Here is a 9,731-nt window from a genome sequence, read left to right on the forward strand (position 1 = left end):
GTCTTACTGAGGTGGAGAGGTGGAAGGGCAAAGGACAACAGTGGGACAGGATTATGCAGTGAGAACTCAGGCCTTTCACCAGACTGTGCGGAGGTGAGACTTGTCTCTTTGACAAGTCTTTGTCTCTTTGAGCCTTTGCTGCCATCACTTTCTTGCTCAGTTTGACCTGCAGAGCACCGATGGCTCCCCACAGGCTGTTTTCACTGCGTGTTGCCCTCAGAATGCTTCTTTGGACTCTCAGGATTGTAACTGGACCACCTCCATCTCAGACTCTTCCTATCCCTTTGTGACCCAAATTCTGCAGGAACTTGGGAAGCATCTTCCCAGTTGTGCTATCTGCTAAAATCAAGTTGTGCCACTGAGCTTTGGGATGTCTTTTACCCTATCTTACTGGCTGATGCTGACAGCTGTTCTTTCCCTTTTGGACACTTATGAACCATCTCACTCCAGGACAGCCAGCATCTGCCATCTCCCCTTTTTGCCGCTGCACCAACAGGTGCGATGCAAATGTGACTGATGAACCAGGAACCAGGCTGACATTGTTTCCAACCTCATCTTTGCTGGGACTGACCTAGCACAGGAACAGCATCCAAGGGACAGAAGGTCCCAGCACATTGAGCTGCTTGTGGAGCTGGTGGCAGGGTTCAGCATTGCATCACTGTTGGGGAAGACCAAGGACAGGGTTTGTGATCCTTCGCTGGACTTGCAAAGGGTTCTTTGGGTGCCATTCAAGGGCCGTCCTGCTTCCCAACAAAATGTTTTGAGGTTGAAACCTGTTCTCACATGAAGAGCAACATGTGATGAAGTGTGGGTGAGTGCTGGGATCTGGATCATGTTGGGATCTGGAAAACATGGGGAGGAAGAGGAGCATGCACTTAACAGACATTTTGCATGGAGAGAAGATCTTCTCCATAGTCCAGTATCCCAGGACAACATTAGTTCATGTAGACATGTACTTAGTGCAGTCTCCTTTCTCCAGCAAGAGCTGACACCTCCAGAAGTTTAGCTTCTTGCCTAAGGTTGCCCAAACACAGACCCCAAAATACATCCAGGAACATGTGAGTTCCAGGTCTGGTCCTGCTTGTGGTTGAGATTCAGCTGGGTGACATTCTTCTCCCTTGGCTTGGGCTGGCTTACTGCTGTGCAGAAGGGTCAACAGAGTTGAACTATTCGTGGCTGCAGAACCTCAATCTTCTTACCTGCGGTTTGGTGAGGGCTGCAGAAGAGGAGAGAGGAGACCTCAGCACTTAGCCCTGCTACAGACGCTTCATGCTAACCCTGCCTACCAAGCACACGATGGCAGGAATCTCCAAGAGGCCCTCCTGCGTATACGTCTTGTTCTGCTAAGACATGGTAAAAATAGCAAACTAAGTAGGGATTTTAGCCTCAACTCACTGCGGCAAGAGTAAATAAGTATTAAATACCTGGGACAACGTGAGGGCTTTGTGTGCTGCTGCCCTGCCAGCACCTCTCCAAACAAAACAACCACTCAGTATTTTTAAGAGTGGTAAACTGCATAAAAGTGCTGCTTTTTGGGCATGATGCGTCTTGATCAGTCTGCGTTAGTGGTGTGGAAACGAAGCCTGTGCAGTTCAAAGGGCTTACGCCACATCACTGAAAATACTGCAGCAGCTAAAGCAAGGCAAGCCCTCATGTCTGTGAGCTAAGCACAGCCAATACGCAGAACAGAAACCCAGCGTATCCTCCATGCTATATGGCGAGAGGCAGTGGAGTTGATGCTGCTGAGTCTTCAAAGCCCTAAATATTGTGTTAAGAACTGCTGGAAGTTCAGCAGGATCTGAAGCACGGGTGAAGTTGCAGGAGGCTCTCCCAGAGGCCAAATTCCTGTGTTTCTCCTGCATCCTGAGGCCAGCGGGGGCTCACAGGGACAGGGCGTTTCTCTTGCTGCTTCACTCCACTGCTCCGTGGCGCCTGCTCCCTTCTGGTACAGAGGGGATGGCAGCAGAAGGTGAATTGCCTGGAGGCAGTGAGGGAGCTCTCGCGGTGGCCCTGATGGCCGTGGCATCTCCATGGGCATCGCACTGCACAGCAGGGTCTGCCTGGTCATGAGCGTCCCTTGGCACAGCTGGCTCCACGGCCTAGCACGTGCAGATGGGTCTTAGATGTGCATTCAGAGCCCTGTTTCCTTCCTCAGAGGCCAGCGAGGGGCCTGGTGCTGGAACAAGTTCTCCCTGCACCCAGGAGCATCTTCCCTGTCCTATGTGTGAAACGTCTCTTAGCTCCCTGGGGTGGCCCCAGCGCAGCTGCACATGAGCAATGCAAGTTCAGCTCCAGGCCAGCCATGGCTGGTTGGAGGGTTTGGATTTACCACTGAACCCTTCCTCTCTGTGCCAATTGCCTGTCTGGGGAGCCAGGGTTGTTTTCTTTTTTTTTTTTTTTTTTTTCTTTTTTTTTTTTTTTTCTTGCTGTGGACTTTATTTCTTCAATTCATGTGGAATTTATTTCTTCATTTTTAGTAACAAAGCTGGGTTAAAGGGTTAAAAAAACTGGGAATGGTTTGCAGTGACACAGTCCTGTCCCTGCCTCTGAGCAGGGCATTCTGACCCCGGGAGCTGCCGGTCAGTCTGTCTGTCTGTCTGTCTGTCGGTCTGTCGAGGAATTCCCTCAGTACGGCAGAAAAAGAAATAACAACCTGTGCTTCTTTGAGCTACATTAAGCTGTATTTTTAATCTGCAAGCTTGGAACGAGGGATGTCCTTGCTGTTTTTCTAATTTTAGAGACGAGAGTGATTTTTCACAAGGTCGTTCAGCAAGTGGGTGGCAGAGCTGGCAGCAGACCCCAGGCCTTCTGCAGCCCGGCCTTTGCTTTGGCCACAAAGCAGAATCCCCCCGGGCGGCGCTGGTCCCGCTGCTGGAAGCCCCTCGTGGGACACCCTCTGCTGAGGGGCAGGCAGGGTCTCGGCCGAGGCCCAGAGGCCGGGGGCCTCCTTGGTTTTATGCTTTCTGCCCTGCTTGCCGCAGGACGTGTCCTGACCCAACAGCACGGCCCGACCCTCACTGACGCTTTCTCTCCTTTTGCCTTGCAGCGAGAAGCGCGCGCTGCAAGTCAGCGTCACCAACCCGGTGCAGTGCAGCCTGCACGGGCGGAAATGCACCGTCTCCGTGGAAACGAAGATTAACCAATCCCAGCCGGATTTCACCAAGCATCGTTCCGGTTTCATCCTCTGCGTGCCAGGGAATTAGCATCCACTCCGCCAGCGCAGCGAGCCTGGGGAGAGAGCGGAGGAAAGACAGACTGGGGCCTTGGTCTCCCTCCCTGTGCCTTGGATCTTTCAAGGGGAATAATGTAGAGATGCTCAGCTGTGACACAGTCATGCACCCAAAAAGATCTCTAAAGCTAGAGGTTTAGCAAACCCACATTCAGGAGAGGGTTTTACTACCATATGCAACAAAGGCTTAAAACAGCCAATGTGGCCTGTAACCATCTTACAAAACAGGCCAGAATATCAGGAAAGTGCATCTGAATTATTCCAAAAAAGCATTTATAGGTACTTAGCCCTCTCCTCCCTTTCCCACGTTGATTCTTCAGCCCTCTCCCCTGTTCCCTTCTGTGTTTGTCTGTCATTTTGCAATATTGTGCAGCCTCCACCGGAGGAACCAAAGAAACCGGCTCAGGTAGGGAGTCTGGTGATAGAGCACCACATCCTGATGGAGACAGAGCCCCCTTTGGAGAGGAGGGCTGGTGTCTCTGCTGAGGAGCCGCCCGGCGCTCCCCCAGCCCCGCTGGCACGCACAGAGTTGGGCTGGTTGGGGACACGCAGCTCGCAGCTTCCCTGCTGGCATCCAGGAGCACAGAGGCAAGTTGGTGGGAGCCGGGTAGTCCAGCGCAACGGGGAATGGGATTCACAGTGCAGAGGTGTTGTTTTTTTTTCATCTATCTGCATTGGTTTTGCCTTAATTACCCTCTCCAGTGACCAAAGTGGGTTCCCATTTGGACCCAGCGGCCTTGCAGAGTTTTCATATGATCCCATGGCTTCTTGGTATCCCCAGTGATGAAGTTTGGTGAGGGCTGTAAGGAAGCACTGGCCGGGTCTCTGCAGGGGCCTAAGGGTCCATGGACCCGGCCCAGTGCTGCCCCACTTTGCACTATGCAGACGCTGCTTCTGGCAGGGCAGGAACACAGACCCAGCTGCAAGGCCGGGCCCTTCCTCGAAGTTTCCTGGTTGGGTGTCAGCAGCCCCATTGCCATCACCTCGGCTTTTTGGCCAGCATCACCTTTAGCTGATGTACAGAGCTTGGCTAACCTCGCTCTTGGTGTTTTGTGTTTACGTAGGGTCATGGTTTCACCAGCTCTCCTCTGTGCCAGGTACACCGCCACGCTTTTTATTTAATGCCAGCGAGCTGTAGCTCAGGCTGTGGAGGTGGTATTTGAGCGGAGGCAGCTGTGGGACTGTTGGGATCCCGTAGACCAGGTCCTGGCGCTGCTGGTCAGGTCAGGATTTGCAGCCCGTGGGATGCACCCCCATAGGTGCAGCTGAGCTCTGGGCTTTTAGGAGTCAGATGCACCTAACGAACCCTAAATAAAATGCTTCAAAAGCCATGCCATGGCCTTGGGGAGCAGGGGCAGCCTTTATCCCCAACCACTGCCAGAGACCTGAGGTTGATGGGACCAGAACCCAGAAGCCTGGAGCCACATCCCAGCCACTGGTGTCTGCTTGTAGGGAGCTGCTCGGGGACGCAGCATCCCACACACGGGGGCTGCCCCCGCAGCCTCCAGAGGCCCCTCCAAGGGCTGGTAAGCACCAGGCACCCTCCAAAGGCTGCCCCACAGCTCTGTGGCTGAGAGGCTGGCAGCAATGTCCCAGCTCCCGACCATGTCCCATGCCCCCTGCCCCCTGCCCCATGCCGAGCGCGACCACCCAGGGACCCCACAGCCCCTTGGCCAGCTAATCCCAGTTTGTGCCCCACAGTAGCAGCAGTGCCACTGCTGAAGCCATCCCACACCTGGGCAGGAGGAGAGCGTGCTTGCCTTCATCCCAAGGAAGTGCCAGCAGGAAAGTCCTCGCCATTGCTGTGCCTTTCTATTTGCACTTCTCGCTTTTTGTATCTAATGGTCCCAAAGCCTCCCTAGTGACACTAACCCGTAGGCAAGGTAGTGGCAGGAGTTTTAATCAGCACTTTTATACACTATCCCTCCAACGAAATGGTTGTACTGAATCATGATGGACAGCAATAAATCGCGTGTGTAGGAAATTTCTAATGCTATGAGATGAGATAGCAATATTGTATGAGATGAAAAATGTCTTTATAAAATATATTATCTGTTCCTGCTCTGGTTTTATATATATATATATAAATATATAAAATATATATATTCCTGTGTTTTTTTCCCATAAATTAACTATTTCTAAATTGAATTTTGATTTTTCAGCCTGGGGCGATAATGCAATGAACTTTTTTTTTTTTTTTTAAAGTAGTTGATATTTTAATGTGTAAAAAAGCAGAAAAACCTACTATCATTGACCTGGGTTTTTGTTTACATAATTTACTGTCATAAATAAAAGACCAATTAGTTGCATCCCACTCTTGTGGTGCCCGTTTCTGACCAGTAAGGCGTCGCGGGGAAGACGATGCTCCTGACGTATGGAAGGGCAGTGGAGTTTCCGGGCCCCTTTCACCACACTCAAACCCACGGTTCACCTTCACGGGGCAGCAGTGCTGTGGCGGGGAGCCTTCGGCACCTTACAGCTCCCGGCTCAGTCCAGTTTTGCTGTCGGTGGCGCCGTTGTCTCCTCTCGCCGTCCTGTGCCTGTCCCCTCGCCCCCAAACGCCTGCTCTGCTGGCAGCCGCGTCGGGACAGCCCCACTGCTTGCTCAGCCCACACCGCGTACCGAAGCCACCGGTGGCAGGGTGACCCCGGTGCCATTAACGCGATTAAGGCGCGGGCGCAGCTGATGCATTAAACCCCTCCTTCGTCAAGGCAAATCCAATTTTCCAACGCTGCGACGCGGGCACGGAAGGCGTCTGACCCGCACGGGTCGCTGCAGAAAAGACTCCGCCACGAAACGCTGCCGTGTAATGGATGGTCAGTGCATTTTATTTAATCAGCACAGTACAAAAATAAATAAAAATAAGGGGAGGGGATTAAATTACAGGCACACTGAGCCCCATGACACAGTCTGTCAGGTTATAAACCACACATACTTACAAACGCACTATACACATACATACAAAATGAGACAAATATAAATTAATAAGTAACAATACCCACCAATTTGGTCAACAAAGATCTACAGAAGAGATTGCACTAAAAAAACATACGTACACATGTATAATTAGCAGGTTCCAATGTACAGCGATGAAGAGTTTCAAGTGAAAAAGAAAAAGAAATGGCACGTCATTCCTCCCTCTCGCTTGCATGTTTAACGACCGATGGACCAGAACTAAACTAGAACTGTGCACACGAAGAAAAAAAAAAAAAAAGAAAAAACTTATCAGTCCCCAGGCCTGATAAGGGAATACCGGCTCAAGACTGCGGTATCAGGGTGGTGTCGGGTCTTTGTGCATGGGTGTAATTTTTACAGCCATCTCTTGTAAGGTTTTCTTTTGATTTTTTTGTGTTTTTTTTTCCCTTTTTTTTTTTGAAGACACAAAATGCTTCTGTTTGCATGCGCAATACCACTGTAAAAGCAACAATGAAAGAATAAAGAAGGGTTTCTCCTTTTTTTTCCCCCGTAGGTTAGTATTTTTGTTCTAAAAGTATTCATATAGCAGCATGTAGATTTCTTTCCTTGCTTGCACACTCAAGTAGATCCTTACACAATACTCATGATCAGTGCACGATGGGAACAATACATTTCACATTGATGTAATGATACAGTAGCAGTTATTTCCCTACCCCAGACCCACTCAGAAATCCGAGTCTTTTCAAAGAAAATAAATAACGGGGCGGGAGGGGCGGGGGCCAGCCCGGGGCCGGGCAGCTCGGCCCGGCCCGGCCCTTCACAGCTTCGTTCCGTTCCGATCCGTTCCTTTCGGATCCGATCCGATCCGTTCCGATCCGATCCATTTCGATCCGTTCCGATCCCATCCGCGCCCGCAGCTCCCGCACCGGAGCCGGGCTCCCGCTGGCGGCCGCCCCCCCGCAGCCGGCGGGGCCCGCAGGGGTCGCTTTTTTTGCCCTTTTTCCTTTTTTTTTTTTTTGATTTTTTTTGTTTTGTTTTTTTATCCCATTTTTCCCCCCTACCTGCTCTTTGTCTCGGCCGCGCTGTCGCCGGGGCCGGGCCAGACCGGGGCTGCCCCGCTCCCCCCGGGCCCCCCCCCCCCCCGCCGCCGCAAGCCTCTGGGCTATTTTTTTTTTCTTTTTTTTTTTCCTTCTTTTTGCTTTTTTTTTTTTTTCCCCACCCGGTTTCGCTGCAGCCGAGCTGAGCCAGCCCCGGAGGACGGGAATATTGGGGAGGGGGATGATGGAGAAGGAGATGGGGGGGAGGGGCGAGGTTTCCGCTCCGCCGCCGCTTTGCTGGGCTGGGGAGGGGGTCGGGGGGGGTCCCCGGTCCCGGATCGGAGGGGGGTCGGGGGGGGGCAGCCCCGGGGGCGAGGCGGCGGCGGCGGCGGCGCTCACCGGTCGAGGCCGATGAGCAGGCGGCCCTTCTCCTCGGCGCCGCTCTCCTTCTTGAGGTCGGCGAAGACCTGCGTGAAGAAGTGCGGGTCGGCGTTGACCTGCAGCATCTTGGGGCTCATGAGGTCGATGATGGAGAGGCAGCGGTCCCAGAAGGCCTCCTTACAGCTCTCCACCAGGAAGGGCTTGAGCGGGTAGGAGATCTCGTTGCCCATGTAGGAGTAGGAGAGGTACAGGCAGGTGAGCAGCACTGCCTGCAGTTCGTGGTCGCTGGCCACCTCGGCCGAGATGACGTCCCGGCACAGCATGTAGAGGAAGACCACGTTGGCCGGCGTGATGAAGCCCTGGTCCTGCCAGCCCTGCAGCAGCAGCGAGCGGTCCACGGAGCGCAGCCAGAGCACGGGGTCGGTGGGCGAGAGGTGCTTCAGCCGGTAGCAGCGGCGGCACAGGAACTCGCCCAGGCAGCGCAGCAGCTCGCTGGTGGACGCCTGCACCACGACGCGGCGCGGGGTGGCGGCGGCGGCGGGCGCGGCCGCGGGGGCTTTCTGCGCCGAGGCGAGGGCGGCGGCGGCGGCGGCGGCGGGGGGCGGCGGGGCGAAGGTGGCGAGGTTGGCGCAGGAGAGCGACTTCTTCAGGTTCTCGTTGTTCAGGTGGGTGACGTTGCTCTGGTAGCCGCCGTTGGGCTGCACCTTCTTGGAGCTCTTCTTCTTGGCCGAGACGGCGGCGATGCGCTTCCAGGGCAGCACGGAGATGAGCGAGTGCCGCTTCAGGCCCTTCTCCTTCGCGTTCTTGCTGTTCTGCACCGCCGTGTAGTGCCCCACCGTGGCCGCCCCCTCCTCGAACAGCGGGGCCTTCCGGTAGCTCGGCGACAGCGACAGCACCGTGCCCATGGCGCCGGCCGCCCGGCGGGGCCCGCCGCCCGCCCCGGCCCCGGCCCCGGCCCCGGCCCCGGCCCCGGCCCCGGCCCCGGCCCCGGCCCCGGCGCGGCCCCGCGCTCGCTGCCCGCTCCGCCGCCGCCGCCGCTCAGCGCCGCGCCTCGCCCCGCCCCGCCGCCGCGCGCGCTCCCGCCGGCGCAGTGCGCGCCCCCGCCGCCCCGCCCCGGCGCCGCCACGTGCGCCCGCCGCGCCGGCGGGAAAAGGGGCGGGGAGGCTCCGCCCACCGCGCCCGAGGCCACGCCCCTCCGGTTGCCGCCACGCCCCCGGCCGCGCCCCCTCGGCGCCGCCGCGCCACGTGCGGCCACGGGGGGGGGGGGAGACGAGAACGGGGGAGCCGCGGGAGGAGCCCCGGGGGGACCCCGGGATCGGGGGGGGGAACCCGGGGGAGCGGGCCCGGGGCCGCGCCCAGCGCCCCGCCCGGTAACGCCGCCGCCAGCACCGGGCGCAGCTCGGGGCCGGCCCCGCAGCGACGCCCGCAGGCGGTACCGGGGCAACGCAGCCGCTGTCACCGCGCTGCCGCCCGGGGCCGCCAGCGGGGGAGCCCCGGGAGGGACGGGGTGAGCGGCCCCCGGCCCCGAGGCACGAAAAAAAAAACGAGGTCAAGGCCCCGCTGCTGCTGCCGGTGGCGGGGCCGGACCCGGGCGGTGCCGAGCGAGCGGAGCCCGGGCAGGCAGCAAGGCCCTGAGACCCCCCCGCTGCCCCCTCCCCAGCACCCCGGGTTTTTCCCAACACCCGGAGCTCCACGGCCACAGCTCGCAGCACAAGGGTCACACTTGGGATCCCTGTGCAGCAGCTCAGGATGCCGGGCAGGGCTGGAAAACCTGCACCCGCAGCGAGGCCCCAGGCCGGAGAGCAACAGTGCTGCAGCCAGGCCCCACACACCCCCCCTCTGCCCAGGACCGAGGAAATCCACGAGGATAGGCCTGGCCCCACGCACCGGGAACGCCACGCGTCCCCCCACTGCTGCATGCGGAGCTGGTCCCTGGTGGGCTCCTGCCCTCCCATCCCCACAGCCAGCTGCAGAGGATTCCTGCAGCAGAGCAGAGGGGGATTGGGGCTGCACAGGGCCAGGCCCACGGGCACTGCTCTTACCAGGAAAGCCCCCGGTTGTTAAAAACATAACCCAAAGCCCTGCAGCATGAAACACACCTTCATGGGAAAGCCTGGTTTTTAAGTTAAGCCTGTGAAGGCTAAGCTAAAAGGGTTTAACGAGGTCTA

General features: G+C 56.8%; 2 protein-coding genes across 2 annotated transcripts in view; one reads left to right on the forward strand and one right to left on the reverse strand.

The window, feature by feature from the left end:
* MYO1D (myosin ID) overlaps nucleotides 1-5,283 on the forward strand; it is a 157,214-nt gene extending 151,931 nt beyond the window's left edge. Inside the window, exon 22 of the mRNA XM_032202841.1 lies at nucleotides 3,047-5,283. Coding sequence (XP_032058732.1) covers nucleotides 3,047-3,203 — 157 coding nt within the window. The 3' untranslated portion in view covers nucleotides 3,204-5,283. The remainder of the gene's footprint in view (nucleotides 1-3,046) is intronic.
* A 2,035-nt stretch (nucleotides 5,284-7,318) lies between these two features.
* On the reverse strand, nucleotides 7,319-8,518 carry CDK5R1 (cyclin dependent kinase 5 regulatory subunit 1). The gene has a single exon (XM_032202817.1). The coding sequence runs from the start codon at nucleotides 8,466-8,468 to the stop codon at nucleotides 7,578-7,580; it is 891 nt and encodes a 296-aa protein (XP_032058708.1). The 5' UTR covers nucleotides 8,469-8,518; the 3' UTR covers nucleotides 7,319-7,577.
* Between the last annotated feature and the right edge of the window lie 1,213 nt (nucleotides 8,519-9,731).

The sequence above is a fragment of the Aythya fuligula genome, chromosome 24 (assembly GCF_009819795.1).
Source record: "Aythya fuligula isolate bAytFul2 chromosome 24, bAytFul2.pri, whole genome shotgun sequence".
Lineage (NCBI taxonomy): Eukaryota > Metazoa > Chordata > Aves > Anseriformes > Anatidae > Aythya > Aythya fuligula.